General features: G+C 35.5%; 1 protein-coding gene across 2 annotated transcripts in view; it reads left to right on the top strand.

The window, feature by feature from the left end:
* The window catches only part of Tgs1 (trimethylguanosine synthase 1), a 44866-nt gene that overhangs the window by 3839 nt on the left and 22042 nt on the right, over window positions 1–18985 (top strand). The window contains exons 2-7 of one of the 2 annotated variants that reach the window (XM_047549679.1): window positions 5474–5538; window positions 7457–7623; window positions 8318–9131; window positions 9869–9986; window positions 11637–11723; window positions 14346–14520. In XM_047549679.1, the coding sequence (XP_047405635.1) occupies window positions 5474–5538; window positions 7457–7623; window positions 8318–9131; window positions 9869–9986; window positions 11637–11723; window positions 14346–14520 (1426 nt within the window). Of the gene's footprint in view, window positions 1–5473; window positions 5539–7456; window positions 7624–8317; window positions 9132–9775; window positions 9987–11636; window positions 11724–14345; window positions 14521–18985 lie in introns of both variants that reach the window. The other variant, XM_047549674.1, reaches the window with a different exon arrangement.

The raw sequence follows: 18985 nt of genomic DNA, 5'->3' as shown, positions 1-18985 counted from the left end.
TTTTCATATTTTAAGAGCATTCTCTTTCACTGCTGATCTTTCTGCCTCAGATTATGTGTAGCCTTGGAACATACTAGTAATAATCTTGTATAACTGTTTCACCTTTCTCTTACAAAGAAGTAAGAGAAAGTAAAGAAGTAAAAAGAAGTAAGAGAAAGTAAAGAAGTAAGTCTAGTGCTTCCACTAGACTTAAGAGGACCTTTTTTTTTTTCTTTTTTTTTAAGTTAGGCTCATTCCCCAGAAGACTTTCAGCCTTGCTCTGTGGATGGGACCAAGGAGTTCACCAGAAAAGAGAACCTGGTTGCGTGTTAGAGGTATAGGCCAAGAAAGAAATCAAGACTGTATGCGTATTAAATCTTAGCCAATAACCTGGTTGAGTCCTCATGTTGCTTATATAACAACAAACACCTTTCCAAAAAAGTAGAAAAAGGGAATATAAGTTATGAAAGGTTTTTTAAAGTTTAGAAATTTTTTCATATCGTACCTCTAGAATTCTAAACAATGGAAGACTGGATATGAATTAAAGCAACTTTACTTAAAATACAATTTAATTATCACATGCATTCTTTTTTAATTTTTATTGTTCTATTTAGTTATACATGACAGCAGAATGCATTTTGATTCATTGTACACAATTGGAGTACAACTTTTCATTTCTCTGGTTGTACATGATATTGAGTCACACCATTTGTACTAGTACTAGTATGATTATACTAGTACATAGGGTAATGATGTTTGTCTTAGTCCATCATCTTTCCTTCCCCACCCCTCTCCACTCCCCTCATTTCTCTCTACATAGCCCAAAGTTCTTCCATTCTTCCCTTACCCCCCTTTATATCTGCATCTACTTATCAGAGAAAACATTTGGCCTTTGGTTTTTTGAGATTGGCTTATCTCACTTAGCATAATATTCCCCAACTCCATCCATCCTGCAAATGCCATAATTTTATTCTTCTTTATGGCTTAGTAATATTCCATTGTGTGTGTGTATATATATATATATATATATATATGTATATATATGTATATATATATATCACAGTTTCCTTATCCATTCATCTATTGAAGGGCATCTAGGTTGGTTTCACAATCTGGCTATTGTGAATTGAGCTGCTATAAACATTGGTGTGGCTGTGTCACTGTAGTATGCTGATTTTAAGTCCTTTGGGTATAAACTGAGTAGTGGCATAGCTGAGTCAAATGGTGGTTCCATTCCAAGTTTTCTGAGGAATTTCCGTACTGTTTTCCAAAGTGGCTGCACTAATCTGCAGTTCCACCAACAATGTATGAGTGTACCTTTTTCCCCACATCCTCGCCTTCATCCATTGTTGCTTGTTTTCTTGATAATAGTCATTCTAATTGGGGTGAGATGAAATCTTATGGTAGTCTGGATTTGCATTACTCTTAATTACTAGAGATGTTTAACATTTTTTCATATATTTGTTGATCGATTATATATCTTCTTCTGTGAAGTGTCTATTCAGTTCCTTAGCCCATTTATTGATTGGGTTATTTGTATTTTGGGTATTTTTTGAGTTCTTTATAATAAATTCTGGAGATTAGTACTCTGTCTGAGGTACATGTGGTAAAGATATTCTCCCACTCTGTAGGCTCTGTCTTCACATTATTAATTGTTTCCTTTGCTGAGAAAAAGCTTTTTAGTTTGAATTCATCCCATTTATTGATTCTTGTTTTTATTTCTTGCACTTTGGGAGTCTTGTTAAGGAAGTCTGTTCCTAAGCCGACATGAAGATGATTTGGCCCTACTTTTTCTTCTATTTGGTGCAGGGCCTCTGGTCTAATTCCTAGGTCCTTGATCCAGTTTGAGTCAAGTCTTGTGCAGGGTGACAGACAGGGGTTTAATTTCATTTTGCTGCATATGGATTTCCAGTTTTCCCAGCACCATTTGTTGAAGAGGCTATCTTTAAAATGTGCATTCTTTTCATTACAGATAATTTCATACATATTCTTAAAACTTAGAAATTAGAACTTCTGCTTCACTTCTTCAAAATAGGTAAAGAGAAAGAGAATTTATTTATTTTTTCCCATTTACCTCTGTTAATGCTCAAATTCTAACCCTTTAGAACAAAAAGAACTTGGAGATAGGATCTTAGAATTGTTGCCAGTAGTCACTGAAAAGTCTATTGGAATGGGAGACATGCTGGGAGTTCGGGAGCTAGTAATAACTTTTAAGACAGGAAAGGGGTTCATTTCAAATTCTAAAAACAACATGTTGGATTGCTAAAGGAAATCTAAAATATATTAATAATCTGAAAGTCCATTATTATTAGTACCTAGTGTCTTTGCAGCGATTAATAGTTGTTTCTCATACAAAAAAAGATTTTTACAATATGTCACCCCAAAGGCAGTAAATATGAAAAAGTATTTTAATAACTTTATTTTCTAAGAGCACTATATCGATATAATATTTTATGGACACTAAATTTTCTATTTCATGTACACAACAAGTTTCTATATTATCTATAGGAGGAAGATGTAATTGGACTATATTTTGGAGCTTTTAATCATTACAGTAACTCGATAGCAACATTTTTTAAAATAACCTCATGTTGACCTGGTATGGTGATGTACTCCTGTAATCCCAGCAACTTGGGAGGCTGAAGCAGGAGGATTGCAAGTCCAAGACCAGACTCAGCAATTTAACCCTAAGGAACTTAGTGAGATCCTGTCTCAAACTAAAAAATAAAAAGAGCCAAGAATATAACTCAGTGGCAAAGCATCCCTGGTTTTAATCCCCAGTACCAAAAAATAATAAATAAAAAACTTTGTGTTAAACCATAAAAATGCAAAAATACCTACACTATGTCTACAATTATAAAAATTTTGTGTGCTTATGTAAAAAGCCTAGAATAAAACATAGGAGGGGCTGGGGAGATAGCTCAGTGGGTAGAGTGCTTGCAAGTCCCTAAGTTCGATCCCCAGTACCACCAAAAAAAAAAAAAAAAATAGGAAATTGGTGAAGTGGTGGAGGCATTGATTTATGTTATGAAGTTGCTTATGCTATTAAGAAACAAAAGCTATGTATATGTATATAAATGAATACACGTTACTTTTGTTTTTTCTAACCTTTGAAGAACAAGTCACAGAAATAATTGATTATTCCATTATTTCCCAAAACAAGGATATTCTCCTGTATAACCACTAAGGTAATACACCTTAATACACCAGATTTCCCCAGCTTTCCCAACCGTATGTCTCTTTCCTTTCTTATCTAGGATCCCATGTAGGAACCTGTTGTATTTACTTAATATGTCTTATCAGTCTCCAAATCTGGAAAAATCCCTTACTCTTTTGGAAAATACTTCCTAAGTTTCCTATCTTTTCATGTCCTCAACAATTATAAAAATTTGTGACTTTACATCTTGGAGTTTGACTTTATTTAAACTGGGTCTGTCTAACTGTCATCAGGAACACGTGTGGGTTATGCCTTAGCAGGAATGCCAGAAAAATGATATGCTTAGCTCTGTATAACTTCAGGAGGCACTTTGGAGACCATACTCCAAGGGTAATGTGGCTGCCTCCCAGTTTTCTCTTCTGTAAAGTCACTATAGTTCCCTATGTGTTAATCAGTATTTTGTTGAGACATATTCCAATATTACACCAATATCCTGTTCCCCAACAAATCCACAAGTTTTTTCCTTAATCAGTAACTTCCAGTGCAGTCAGCTACCTCTGTGAAGGTTAGCAAAGAATGATTCTTGCTTCATTGTCTTCATTTATTAGCTTTCTATAAGGAGTTATTTTCCTTCTCTTCTCATGTCTTTATGTTAATTCAGACTTTTGGTTTATATTATGAATAGGTTGCTTTCCATTACTATGATTGTTTTGTTGCTCATATTGTCTTTGATTTTGCCAGTGGGGAATTCCTTTATGTGGCTCCTGTGTCCTTTTGATGTGTCTCTGGCATTCTTTGTGTACTTCTAAGCTTTTGACAAAAGATGACCCAGGCTGACCTTTTATAGCACATAGAATCACCATTGTTCCATGTCATCTTGGTTCTTTTTGCAGACAGTAGTATTTAAAACCTGAAAGCTGGGTGCTTCTCGCACTTCTTGCTCCTATACCCTCTCAGAAGATAGTTAAGCAATGTGGGCACATATACAAAACACATTTTAAATTATATTTTTAGCTGGGTGTGGTGGTACATGCCTATAATCACAATAGTTCAGGTGGTTGAGGCAGGAGGATCACAAGTTTGAAACCAACCTCAGCAACTGACAGAAAACCCATCTCAAAAAAGGGCTGGAATATCACTCAGTGTTAGAAAACACCTGGGTTCAATCCCCACTACCCTCCCTTCCTAAAGTAAGTTTATATCTATGTATATAAACTTAAAGACCATTAGCTTTTAACAGTACTTCCAATATTGGCCTGATTGGATTCTTTCTAGCTTTCTTCATTTTTAGATGGTTGTTTTGAGCCCGCCTTGTGTTTTATTAATCATCTTCAACAAGGAGAATCTTGGCTAACAATCCATTTGGTTTATTAATACATTGGTATGGAACAGTGGATTTCACAGTCTTGGCTATCAATGCACTGTCTCAAACATTTAGTTATTTGCTCATTGTAATCAGTGTGGCAGCCATACTGGCCCTCTCCTTTGCCTGACATCTCAGTGTCCCATATCCTTGGGTGCTGTCAGTCATGCCACTAATTCCCTGTGTGCAACTCCTGTCCCCTTTTTCACCCCCAGTACCCTCTCACGTTCTTGGTGGACTTGTAGGCACACTGCCAAACACGTTTGCACTTGCCTATTCTTTGTCCTATGAGTCATCATGAATTTTATGTTTAATAAAGTATCTCCCCAAAAGAAACAGGAAGATATGAAAGTAAATCAGCTACTAAGAATTTTATTTTGTTGAATTTATTGTAGATTCGTTAGAAAAGTTGTGTTAGCTATAACCACTAGTAGGCCTTAGTATAGCAGTTAAAATAGAAAGTAGGCATGTGAATAAAAGCTTAATAATAACTTCATTGTTTGCTAGTCCCCAGAACAATCTTTGCTCTGATCATGAATACTTTGTCTACTAAACATTTGCACATGAACTGGGGTCTACTTATGGATTTATATGTGTGTAAGCTAAATTGTTGCCTGTTATTTTGTACTCAATTCTTACAGCAAAATTTAGAGAATACCACAATGATTATATATCATAAAGAGGATCATATTCTTCCCTTAAATTCCAGCATAAATACCACTTAATTTTAATAATCAGTAGCTATAAATGCTACTATGTGTCAGAAACTATTAAATATTTTACATTTACTATTAATCCTTCCAACCTTATGAGAAATTTATAGTTAACTGTTTTATAGGTGAAGAAATGTATTAGCCGTTTGCTTTTCTATTCCTTAATCTTTTTTTTGAATTAATGTAAGATAACTTAAGCTTTTTTCCTCTAAGTTTATAGTTCAATTTATGTCAATATGGACTACTTAATTTGTTTCACAGGGATCGAAAATTGTGCAACTTGGGATTAAAAGGCTACTATGTCAAAGGCAGTGGCAACAGTGCAGGTAATGTATAAAATTGTATAACGCTTATTTTGTTAAAATTGACCATAGTGCTGTATTAATTTATGTACAATTTGTTAATGTAAATTTGCTAGCTTTAAATGTGATAAATAGCAAATAACCCTATAAGCAGGCCTTTCATATATATATATTATGCAATTTCATGTTATAAATATTACATATATACATATATATTTACATGCACACATTTATACATGGATCTAGAATCTCCATCAAAGCAGATATTTTATTTTCCTATAGCTCCTTTATGGACTTGATGTAACCTGTTTTTACCCTGTGCAGTATTCCTTCCTGAGTTGTTGTCATTCGTTTAGATAAGAGTGGCCTGGAATTCGAAATCTTGAAAAGTAGAGAACGTGTAGTAGTTTTTTAGTTTCTTCATTAAAAATTTATTTTGTGGATCAGTGATTCACAATAAATTCCAAGTGACTAGCCATAGTCTTTTTTTGTGTGTGTGTGCTGAGGATATGAACTCAGGGCCTTGTGCTTGCAAGGCAAGCACCCTACCGACTGAGCTATCTCCCCAGCCCAGCCAAAGTCTTTTCTTCAGTCGTACTAGACAAAATGTGTGGTTTGGATATCAGTGCTATGTTGTACAAATAAGGTTTCTTGTGAACAGTAGTTCCTGCTGATCATAAGATATACACACCACGAGAAGAAGATAATGCTTAGCTGATTCATTTTGCTTTCTGTGCTGTCATAAGTTTACTGAATAAAATAATGAATTGAATCCCTCCATTATTAGGACAAGTACCTTTCTCTGACTTTTAGGAAGCTGTTTGAGTAGAATTTGCAAACATGGGTTTCCCTTTTATCAGTCTCTTGTGTTTGTTATGTAAGATTCACTGATCACTTGAGATCATTAAACTGGAGTGCAAGTCAGACTAACTGAACAAATATATAAAGTGATTTTTAGTCTATGGATTCAAACTTTTAGTAGTAGATCCTTTCATGAAATCAACTCTTGCACACAATTCCAGGACCTAAATCCCTACTGTATTGGAGTATCTCAGGGGCCTAAAGAAAATGTACTTCTCACTTCTCTGGTTAACAGCTCCTAACATAACTCCACAAATCATGAGTTTAAATCCCCTGATCTTGTTCAGTAATTTTGCAGATAACAAATGTGAATATGTAAGTACTTTTTTCACAGTTATATTCCCCTGTGCCCTCTCCCTTTTTTTTTTTTTTTTTTAATTCTCAGTCCTGGGGATTGAACCACAGGCCTCCAACATGCCAGGAAACAGTGTTTCATCCCTAGCCCTCAGGAAGTTGATTCTTAGGAGTTGTGGTTCAGCAGTAGAGCGCTTGCCTAGCATGTGTGAGACACTGGGTTCGATCCTTAGCACCACATATAAATAAATAAAATAAAACTATTGTGTCCACCTATAACTAAATTTATATGTGTATACACATGTGTATGTGTGTATATATACACATATATCTATATTTAAAGAAGTTGATTCTTGATTTTTCATTAACTGGTTTGGGTACTAGTCAATATTGCTATCAATTCTTTTCATTTTTATGAAACATCTTAACATTTAACTGACTTGGAGCAAGTCATATGATCACTCAGGATCTTGGATTCTTCTTTAAAATGAGGCTGAGAAAACTTGCCTCTAAACGTTCTCTAAAACTAACAAATGACTGGGCACAGTGGCACACATGCCTGTAATCTTAGCAACTCAGGAGGCTGAGGAAGGAGGATAGAGAATTCAAAGCTAGCCTCAACAACTTAGCGAGGTCTTAAAGCAGCTCAGTGAGATCTCGTCTCTAAAATATAAAAAAGGACTGGGAACACGGCTCACTGGTCAAGCACCACTGGGTTCATTCTCTGATACAAAAACAAAACAACAACAACAAAAAACCCTAACAAATGCTGTCTTCCTGTCTGTAGAAGACCAAGCTACAGAAGAGGAGGAAGATGACCATGGCATTGCAGAATTGCATGACAGCAAAGACATAGGCCTAGATGAAAGTGAACTTGATTCTGAAGCTGAACTCATGAGAAGTATGGGATTACCACTTCAGTTTGGTGGTGTGTCTACACATAAGAGTTTTGAGGTAAGCATTAAGTATTAACTGCTTTTTCAATTTTCTTCATAAAACAGCACAAGGTATTTTTTTTTAATCCCAAATTAAATGTACTCATGGAGCATTCTGTGTGTGAGTAATAAGAGGTTCTGGGAAGTGAACCCAATGGCGCTCTACCACTGAGCTACATCCCCAGCCCTTTTTATTTTATTTTGAGACAGGGACTCCCTAAGTTGCTGAGGCTAGCCTCGATCTTGTAATTGTCTTGCCTCAGCCTCCAGAGTCTGGGATTATAAGCATGTGCCCCCATCTGACTCCCTCTTTTTACATGTACAGATTTATAAGTTAACCAATACTGCAAATTGTGTTATGCCCCTTGTGTGACTTTTCTTCCTCTTGGGAACTTATTTTTATTTTACTGTGGTTTGAACCCAGGGGCACTCTACCACTGAGCTACATCCCCAACCCTTTTATTTTATTTTGAGACCAGGTCTCACTAAGTTGCCCAGATGGGCCTTGAACTCAAATCCTCCTGCCTTAGCCTCCCAAGTGTCTGGGATTACAAGAATGTGCCATGACACCCAGCTATTGGGAATTTACTAAGGATTAGTTGTTTATGTATTTAAAAGCCCAGGGTGGGAATGTCAAAATAGATTTGGGTTCTATTTTCTTTTGTAGTTTATGAATAGCATTTTATATTCAAGTTATCATTTATCTGATGTAGATATCTATGAATACAAAAAATAAAGTTAAAGTAAAAAAGAAAAAGAGAAAACATCAAAAGAAGTACTTAGATGAAATTATGCAAGAGTCTTGGAGAAAAGAATATGAAGAAGATGACCATTTGGTTTCAGATGAGCCGTCTTCATTTGAACAATATGAGAACACTAGAACATGTGAACATCAAAGCAAAAGAAACATTGAAACAGAAAAACTTTCTATTGAAAATACATTATCTCCAAAGCTAGAAATTACAGAGAATTGGGAAAGATATTGGAATGAATATGGAGGAGAACTGTTATGGCAAAGCTGGCAGGAAAAACATCCAGATCAAATTCTAACTTCTGAACCTTGGAATTTTCCTGATACAAAGGAAAAATGGGAACAACATTACAGTCAACTTTACTGGTATTATTTGGAGCAATTTCGGTATTGGGAAGCTCAAGGTTGGACTTTCGATGCTTCACAAAGCTGTGATATAGTTACTAGTGCATCTAAAACAGAAGTTGACAAGAAAGATGAAAGTGTCATGAAAGTGGACTTAATATCTTTTCCATCTTCACCTAAGACAGTTGGTAATAAAAGCTCTGGTTCAAGTGATAAGGATCATAATGAAATACTTGATGGAATTACTAGTATAACTCTGGGTTCAGAGGAAGTAGAACACACCCAATTAGATTCCTCTGTAAGTTATGATGGACAGCAAAGTGAAGTTAGTGGGAAAGAGTGCCCTGCTTCTGGTCAAAGTGAACCATGTGATGGAGGAACCAAGAAAAGCAGCGTATCTGGGAATAGAAGCACAAACCAAGTAACTCAAGGTAAGATTAGCCAAATTTATTGTACTAAGCAATAGTTAGCAAAATGAATCTACTTAGCAAAGATTACCACTAATTCTTCATGATAGAGTTAAAAATGCCAACTTACAAGTTTCCCCTTCTAATCTCACCCAGTCTTGTCTGATGAAATATAGGACAACTATACACATGAACCTCAGTTAGAGTACCTAAATTAGAGCCACCCTAGTTAAAGATACTGTTTTTAAATGTATACTTTTCTTGATTCCTTTCATTGTTAATTTAAGAGCTACATTAAAGACGTATATATTTACTTTATATTGAAGGAATTTCCTTTTAATCATTGTGATCATGCTGTCGAGTCATTTCAATTAACTCTTTAATAATGTGATTGCCAAAAACTATCACAATGTTAACTTCGTAGGTTAATTTGTGTACTAATAAGTAGTTACAGTTAAAACATTACTAGATGATATAAACATGAGACCACTATCAAATATGCAGTTATGCCATTCATGTTGACTAAAACATTGTTATGTAGCACCCGACTATATAGTTAGCTCATAGAAACTTAAAGTTGCTTTTTTTTCCCCTTGAACTCTGCATACAGACACACAGATAGATGTAGCCTGCCACTTTGCCTAATGCATATGTACAGTTCATTGCAGGAAAGGCACCAAAATATCTTGAATGCCTTTGTAAATGGCAGAAAAGTTGCCAAACCAAGAAGAAAATCCACTACAATTTCTCTGCCTCTTTAGAACCACAAGAATCTTTGGGAGCAAACACCAGCAAAGACAGGCTGCACACCAGCGGGACTGATGGAGATGAGAGTGAAGAAGATCCACCTGAGCATAAGTCCAGCAAACTCAAGAGGAGGTAAGTTGTACATTACCTGTGTCTCTGAAATATGTTAGCATAAGCATTTGTGTCCATGAGTAAGTGCTTATTAAATTCCTGTTAAATGTATAAAACTGTTAATCCTGTAAGAAAAAGGAGGATCTAATGGTAAGACACTGATGTTTTAGACCCATGATCAAATCCCAACTCTACCACAAACTAAATACATTCCTTAATTTCTCATCTGAGATGGAACTGGTGCCCTTTTGGGTGAACTTACTGGGTAGACTGGAAGTAGCCTGCAGTACATCTGACACATAGTTGCTATCAGTGGATTGTAACCTTGAGTTAATAATCATATACTCCCCTCAGCAGTTCTAACTATTCTCAAATTTGGGTATATATTATCCCAGATATTTATTGCTGAAATAGACCTCAGTCTACAGGCATCAGTGAATGAACAGTAATACTGAAACAAAGAAAAGTACCCTGTTCGGAATTACTGTGTAACAGTGGCCACTCTAAAGGTAGAGCCAAGACCAACTCTGCCCAAGGCAGCAGTCTTTCTGAATACTACATATTTATACATAATTTTATATACATAATTAACAATGGCAAATAATGTAAAGTATAATGTAGAGTGGAATGGGGTTAAATGTTAATACTATATAGATAATAAGGAAAGGATGAATCATTGCAAAATTTTAACTTCAGCTTCCATCCTATAGGAGAAACAGTTGATTTCTCCTATAGAATATGAGATGTTCATATGAGACTTGTGTGCTCTATATAGCATCTACAAAAACAGTAAGCAAGCTTTGGAGGCTCATTACCTTAGTACTAAAAAGCATGCCTCTACTGTATTCCCTCTGCATGGTAGACATTGCTTATTAATTTCCCATTAGTTCCTTCAAATTCCTGAAGGCAGAGACCATGCATTCACTTACCTTTCTGGGACTCAATAGCTATTCAACTGAATGTTTAGCGAACTTACATTAATTGGAAGGACAAACTTTATAAGGATTATTTCTCACCATGTTCACTTGGAACTTTGAACCAGTTAGTCAGGGTTTCTAAAAATATGTAATAGATTCTCTTGTGTTGCTTAATGTCACTTATATTACAATCTTTTTTAAAATATTTTTTAAGTTGTAGATGGACACAATATCTTTATTTTATTTATTTATTTTTATGTGGTACTGAGGATTGAACCCAGTGCCTCATATGTGCTAATAAGCAAGTGCTCTACCAGTGAGCCACAATCCCAGCCCTACAGTCTATTCTTCTTAATGACATTGTTTCTTTCAAAATATTTTTTGGTCAGATTGATACTTCTCAAATGTTTTCTTATTTGTTTTTAAGGAGAACCTCTAGAGAAGTCACTGTAGGAAATTAATTTCAGGCTGCAGCTTTTACTGATGTCTTTCTAAAGGAAAATGGGGAGACCCATAATTGTACCACGTTTAGGAATAGAGGTGATTATTTGACGTGGTTTAAGATTTGAGTGTTTCTTACTATGTTCCAAACACTGCTGACTCAAGTCATTTGGAAATTCTAGATTAAGGTATTCTTTCTCCAAGATTTTCGAACTATGGTTGATTATTGATATTTCCCTAAACTGGTGACCTCTGAAGGTGGAAGTATAATGACTCATGACTATTTACCCTCCCCCCCCCCCTTTTTTTTCAGCCATGAACTGGACATTGATGAAAACCCGGATACAGACCTTGATGACAATGGTTCCTTTCTGGGATTCAAACATGGCTCAGGACAAAAGTAACTATTCATAATTACTCTCCTCTTCTAGGAATCCTAACCACTTTAGCTGTCTTAAAACTCTACTAGTCAATAGATTATAAACAATACTATATTTGATAGCATTTGAGATGCTAGAATTAAAACACTTAAGTTTTCTTGTTAATAAGAATTGCAGTAGAGATATCACTATACCTTTGATGTATTCACTGTACTAATTCAGTTGCTTTTCATAGTAATTCAGTGTTATACCATTTAATAGATGAAGCATTTGCAGCCCACAAAGGTTTTGACTTGGTCAAGATCGTATCATTTACTGTAACTGTAAGCATCATTCTTAAAGTTCTTGTAACTTTCTGCATGGTTCTCACCTAGCATCTCACATATCTACTCCTGTGTACATCTGAAAACCCAGCAAACATGTCATGAAAAATTCACATCTACATTAACCTTTTTTCTTAATATAAAAGTAGTAAAGCTAAAATAAAACAAGTAAAAAGTAAAAATCTTTTTTTCAAATCGTTTTCAGAGTTAGGCAGTGTTTAAAGAGTTTGGCATATATCCTTCCAAATTTACTTGTATATGGTTTTATGACTGAGTACACGTTAATTCTTTTTTTAGAAAACATAAAAGTGGGACCATACTCTACATACTCTGCCACTTGTTTTTCTCCTTCAACAGTACTGTAGACAACCAACCTTGTCGATATACATAACATTTGCCTAATTGTGTTGAATTACCATCCTGATCAACAATATCTAGTTATTTCCTCCGATCTAAATATAATGCCTTTGACCCTTCCAGATTATTACATGCATCAGTCATTCTTTCCTTCTTATTTATTGCTGAAGGGTATTCCATTGTGTGGATTTCCAAAAGCTCTTCTGTTTTCACCTATTGAAGAGTATATGGGTTGTTTCTAATATTTTGCTATTACAGACAAGGTAGCTATGACCATTTGTCTAGAAACATAACTTTTCTCTGAGATTAAATGCCTAAGCATTAGATACAAGGAAGTGTGAATGAGTAGGTAATAATAGAAGAACAGCTGTCAATTTCATCTCGTATGAATGGAAGACTGAACTGATTAGAAAAGGCACAGGCCAAAGACGTATTATTTATGTCAGTTTACACCAGTGTTTTAAACCAAGACTAGAGTTCTTAGTGTTCCTAAAGGTTGAGACTTCATGTCCTACTTATCTGTTTTATAAGTTATAAAATTCAAATGGGCACCTGCACATTGTAAAAAGAGGAAAAGGACATGGAGAAAGTCTCACATTAATGTATAAACTGATTCCAAATTACTTCAGAAGTACATGCTAGCCAGGTACAGCTGTAATCCCAGCTATGTAGGAGGCTGAGACAGGAGGATCCTAAGTTTGAGAACAGCTTGGGTACCTTAGTGAGACCTGTTCTCAAGATAAAACCTAAAAAGGGTTAGGTCTCTAACTCACTGGTAGAGCACTTACCTAGCATGTATGAGGCCATGGTTTCAATCTCCAGTACCACAGTTGGGGAGATAGTATATGTTAATCATTTTAATACTGTGTAAATAGTTTCTGAAGTTGTCTCCTTTAGAAGGCAGTTGTAGTTCATACAGTCATTTAAAGCTGAAAATCATGAAGTTTAGTAATGAAATGAATTTTTGAATTCCTGGCAGAATTTATTGCTGTGCACATATAATTTTATTTTTGAAACTATTGTGTAGTTTTTGGTAGTATATACTCAATAGAGATCTATTTTTGTTGCCAGATACTGTGGTGCATGCCTGTAATTACAGTGCCAGTGGCTCAGAAGCTGAGGCAGGAGGATCAAGAGTTCAAAGCCAGCCTAGCAACTTAGTGAGGCACTGAGCAACTCAACAAGACCCTGTCTCTAAATAAAATATTTTAAACGGGCTGGGGATGTGCCTCAATGGTTAAACATCCCTGGTTCAATCCCTGGTACCAACCAAAAAAATATTTATTTTTTTACCTGGGACTTAATTGTTATCCTTCTATTTAGAGCACTCAATTCTTACAAAAGAAGGGTAAGATTAAATTTTATCATAAAGAAGTTTATAACATAGCTATAAGAGGAGGGAGTCAGCTGACACTTGATATAGTCAGTTTCATAGCAGATATGTATCTTTTAGAACTGGAAAAATTCACATGCTTAGATTAGCTCTGATAATTTTTTATAATAGGGGTTTCTTTTATAAACTTAGATTGATCTAGGTTAAGAATTTAGTGATCACTTTTAAAATAATTTGAACATGTCCAGATAAATGTTGAGAACTTTGACATTGTCCTACATTGAGAAAAATTTTCCTAACAAAGGGATACATGTCTTTGCTATTTCTTTATTGTACTCTACTATATAATTTTCTAATTTCTGCTCTACGTTAGAAATGTCAGTGTTCCCACCTTGATGTTTCATGTTTTCTTTAAAATCTAGATCATAAATTATTTTGCAATTTGCATCTGATTTTAGTTTTCATAATTTTGAAAAAAAACTTAAGATAATGACTACTGATAGCAAAAATCTAGTAAAAATTGTTAGTTGTCTTCTCTTTTCCTGTTAAGAAATATTGTAAAAAAAAAGAAAGAAAGAAAGAAAAAGAAATACTGTAGAAGTTAATTGTGTCTTTTGGTCTGGTTACAGATATGGTGAAATTCCAAATTTCAGTCATCGACAAGTCAGGTATTTAGATAAGAATGTGAAACGTAAGTCAAAGTACCTAGACATGCGCAGACAAATAAAGATGAAAAACAAGCATATCATCTTTACTGAAGAGTCACAAAAACCATTTCCCAAGAAAAGCAAAGCTCTGAGCAAGGTACGTATAAATTTTGTTTTATAAGAATCACATTTTGTGAGCTTAACTCCTTAAAATTGTATTTAAATGGGAACCCTATTTCTTTGAGATACAAGAGTACCTAAAATTCTTTTCCACTTGCTTCCAAAGGCATATATCGTGTAAATTAGATTTGAAAAACAGAAAGTTGATATATTATGAAAAGGCAGTGTTTAAAAATTATAAAGTACTAGTGTTTAGAAAGATAAATAAATCAAATTGCCTTACCTATGTAGTAGCAGACAAGGACAGAGGAATGTCTTTTCTAGGCTCACTTAAGATGCTGGCAGTCCAAATTCCGATGCAGCTTTTCCTGAAAGCTTTAATTCTGAGCTCACCTGGAGGGGATGGATCACCCTTTGTAATAACAGGCTCACCCCAGTAGCATGACATACCAGGCCAGCTTATTGATTCACATTGTAACCTGAAATATTCATGTCTCTCCTCTCAGACTTAACCTTACCTGCCATCCAGATACCTGGGAAATAAAAGAAATCAGAAGACTACATGTACTATGAGTTATCTTTATGTTCTGGGGGGAAGCACCTTCTAATTAGTGGAAACTTGGTATTAATCACATTGCCAGCAATTCTTTAGGGCAGAAGACATAATGTCTGAATCTGGGCTGACTTTGTTTTACCCTTAGGTTATGTTATCCTTCCTAACTTCAGCTTGCGTGCAAAACAGGCTACAAACTTGTAGCCAGTTTTTATTTTTTATTATCTATCAGGTTGGTTGCTGGTGATATTTTCATTAATATTTTAATGGTCTTTGTTGTATCTGAAAGAGTGCCTAGTCCAGTTTGTCCTATAGGACTTTTAATGTGTTGGATGTAGAAGTTCCCCTACATCCATCTATAAGTGAGAGCAGAAGTGTGGCTGCTGTGTCCTTGCATCTCTGATTAGGCATAGGCAGATTTCCCTCAGGAAGATTCTAGGTTATTGCTCATCATACATCTACCACTATCATTCCCTAATGCTTAAAAAGGTCATGAAGACCTGATATGAAGAATATTCTTGTTACAGAAGACATAGGGAAGTATATCATCTGACTTTGGGGCTTGTTAACATTTCAACAAATAAACCTACTTTGTTACTTATTTTACTGGCTCTGCTGTTTCATGAAAAGACAGTGCTCATTCTTTCCATTGTAACACTGCTTTTATTTTTGAAGACAATTGGTACTAAATCTTTCAGAATTATTTTTTTTTAATTTTATTTTTTTTTACATTTACATAGGGTAATGATGTTTATTTTATTTTTCCCCTCCCCCCCACCCCTCCCACCCCTCTTTTCCCTCTATACAGTCCTTCTTTCCTTCATTCTTACCGCTCTCCTTAGCCTAACTCTAAACCTAACCCTAAACCTAATGCTAGCCCCTCCCGCCCCACATTATATGTCCTCATCCGCTTATCAGCGAGATCATTCGTCCTTTAGGTTTTTGAGACTGGCTTATCTCACTTAGCATGATATTCTCCAATTTCGACCATTTGCCTACAAATGCCATAATTTTATCATTCTTCATTGCAGAGTAATATTCCATTGTATAAATATGCCACAGTTTCTTTATCCATTCATCAACAGAAGGGCATCTAGGTTGGTTCCACAATCTGGCTATGGTGAATTGAGCAGCAATGAACATTGATGTGGCTGTATCTCTGTAGTATGCTGATTTTAAGTCCTTTGGGTATAGGCCAAGGAGTGGGATAGCTGGGTCAAATGGTGGTTCCATTCCAAGCTTTCTGAGGAATCTCCACACTGCTTTCCAGAGTGGCTGCACTAATTTGCAACCCCACCAGCAATGTATGAGTGTTCCTTTTTCACCACATCCTCGCCAACACCTATTGTTGCTTGTATTCTTGATAATCGCCAATCTAATTGGGGTGAGATGAAATCTTAGGGTAGTTTTGATTTGCATTTCCCTTATTACTAGGGATGTTGAACATTTTTTCATATATCTGTTGATTACTTGTACATCTTCTTCTGTGAAGTGTCTGTTCATTTCCTTAGCCCATTTGTTGATTGGATTATTTGTATTCTTCGTGTAGAGTTTTTTGAGTTCTTTATAGATTCTGGAAATTAGCGCTCTATCTGAGGTATGGTTGGCAAAGATATTCTCCCACTCTGTAGGCTCTCTCTTCACATTTCTGATAGTTTCCTTTGCTGAGAGAAAGCTTTTAAGTTTGAATCTATCCCAGTTGTTGATTCTTGCTTTTATTTCTTGTGCTATGGGAGTCCTGTTAAGGAAGTCTGATCCTAAGCCAACAAGTTGAAGATTTGGACCTACTTTTTCTTCTATAAGATGCAGGGTCTCTGGTCTGATTCCGAGGTCCTTGATCCATTTTGAGTTGAGTTTTGTGTAGGGTGAGAGATAGGGGTTTAATTTCATTCTATTGCATATGGTTTTCCAGTTTTCCCAGCACCATTTGTTGAAGAGGATATCTTTTCTCCATTGCATATTGTTGGAACCTTTGTCTAGTATGAGAAAATTGTATTTATTTGGGTTTGTGTCTGTGTCCTCTATTCTGTACCATTGATCTACCTGTCTATTTTGGTACCAATACCATGCCGTTTTTGTTACTATTGCTTTGTAGTAGAGTTGAAGATCTGGTATTGCGATACCCCCTGCTTCGCTCTTGCTACTGAGGATTGCTTTAGCTATTCTAGGTTTTTTATTCTTCCAGATGAATTTCATAATTGCTTGCTCTATTTCTGCAAGGTACATCATTGGGATTTTAATTGGAATTGCATTGAATCTATATAGCACTTTAGGTAGTATAGCCATTTTGACGATATTAATTCTGCCTATCCAGGAACATGGGAGATCTTTCCATCTTCTAAGGTTTTCTTGAATTTCTTTCTTTAGTGTTCTGTAGTTCTCATTGTAGAGGTCTTTCACCTCTTTTGTGAGATTGATTCCCAAGTATTTTATTTTTTTCGATGCTATTGTGAATGGGGTAGTTTTCCTAATTTCTCTTTCTGAAGATTCATCACTTATGTATAAAAATGCATTGGATTTATGAGCATTGATCTTGTAACCTGCTACTTTACTGAATTCACTTATGAGTTCTAAAAGTTTTCTGGTGGAATTTCCAGGTTCCTCTAAATATATAATCATGTCATCAGCGAACAGGGATAGTTTGAGTTCTTCTTTTCCTATTCGTATCCCTTTAATTTCTTTGGTTTGTCTGATTGCTCTGGCTCGAGTCTCAAGGACGATGTTGAATAGAAGCGGTGAAAGAGGGCATCCCTGCCTTGTTCCAGTTTTTAGGGGGAACGCTTTCAGTTTTTCACCATTTAGAATGATATTAGCCATGGGCTTAGCGTAGATTGCCTTTATAATGTTTAGGAATGTTCCCACTACCCCAATTTTTTCTAGTGTTTTGAGCATGAAGGGATGCTGTATTTTATCGAATGCTTTTTCTGCATCTATTGAAATAATCATGTGATTCTTAACTTTAAGTCTGTTGATATGGTGAATGACATTTATTGATTTCCGAATGTTGAACCAACCTTGCATCCCTGGGATAAAACCCACTTGATCGTGGTGCACTATCTTTTTAATATATATTTGTATGCGATTTGCTAAAATTTTGTTGAGAATTTTTGCATCAATGTTCATTAAGGATATTGGTCTGAAATTTTCTTTCCTCGATGTGTCTCTGTCTGGTTTAGGTATCAGGGTGATATTGGCTTCATAGAACGAGTTTGGGAGGGTTCCCTCCTCTTCTATTTCATGGAATAGTTTGAGGAGTATTGGAATGAGCTCTTCTTTAAAGGTTTTGTAGAACTCGCCTGAGAACCCATCTGGTCCTGGACTTTTCTTTGTTGGTAGGCTTTTGATGACCTCTTCTATTTCATTGCTTGAAATTGGTTTATTTAAGTTGTGTATGTCCTCCTCGTTCAGTTTAGGTAGTTTATATGTCTCTAGAAATTTATTGATGTCTTCGAGGTTTTCTGTTTTGTTGGAGTATAGATTTTCGAAATAGCTTCAAATTATGTTTTGTATTTCAGTCCGAGTCTCTCTTTGCCTCCCCTTCTTAACTCCTGGGTTCTGGAGCGACTGGGGGAGCAGTCTCCCTCTAGGCCGCCATTTTGGATCACCCCATCCAGAATTATTTTTTAATGTCACATAACATGTAACATAGATTGTGACTTAGCCATTACAGAAGACACTGTACAACTTGAAAAATATTAAAATTAATGATTTTACATTGAGTAGGTACATTTATAATGATAATATTATAGCACAGCTATATTGTTAGGAGCCGTTATGAAAAGCTACTGAAACAGTTTGACTTTATCCCCTTAGTGTCAGCTTATAGCAGGAAGTGTTTTTTTCTTTCATTTTAAGAAATTTTAATTAAGATCAGGGAATGCCAAGATAAATTCCAGTTATCCCAGAATTACTTACATTAACTTGAGTAATGCAATGTATTTCTTAGAGC

This window comes from Sciurus carolinensis, chromosome 1, assembly GCF_902686445.1.
Source record: "Sciurus carolinensis chromosome 1, mSciCar1.2, whole genome shotgun sequence".
Taxonomy (NCBI): domain Eukaryota; kingdom Metazoa; phylum Chordata; class Mammalia; order Rodentia; family Sciuridae; genus Sciurus; species Sciurus carolinensis.
The sequence above is the reverse complement of the archived record's forward strand: the minus strand, read 5'-3'. Positions and strand labels throughout refer to the sequence as shown.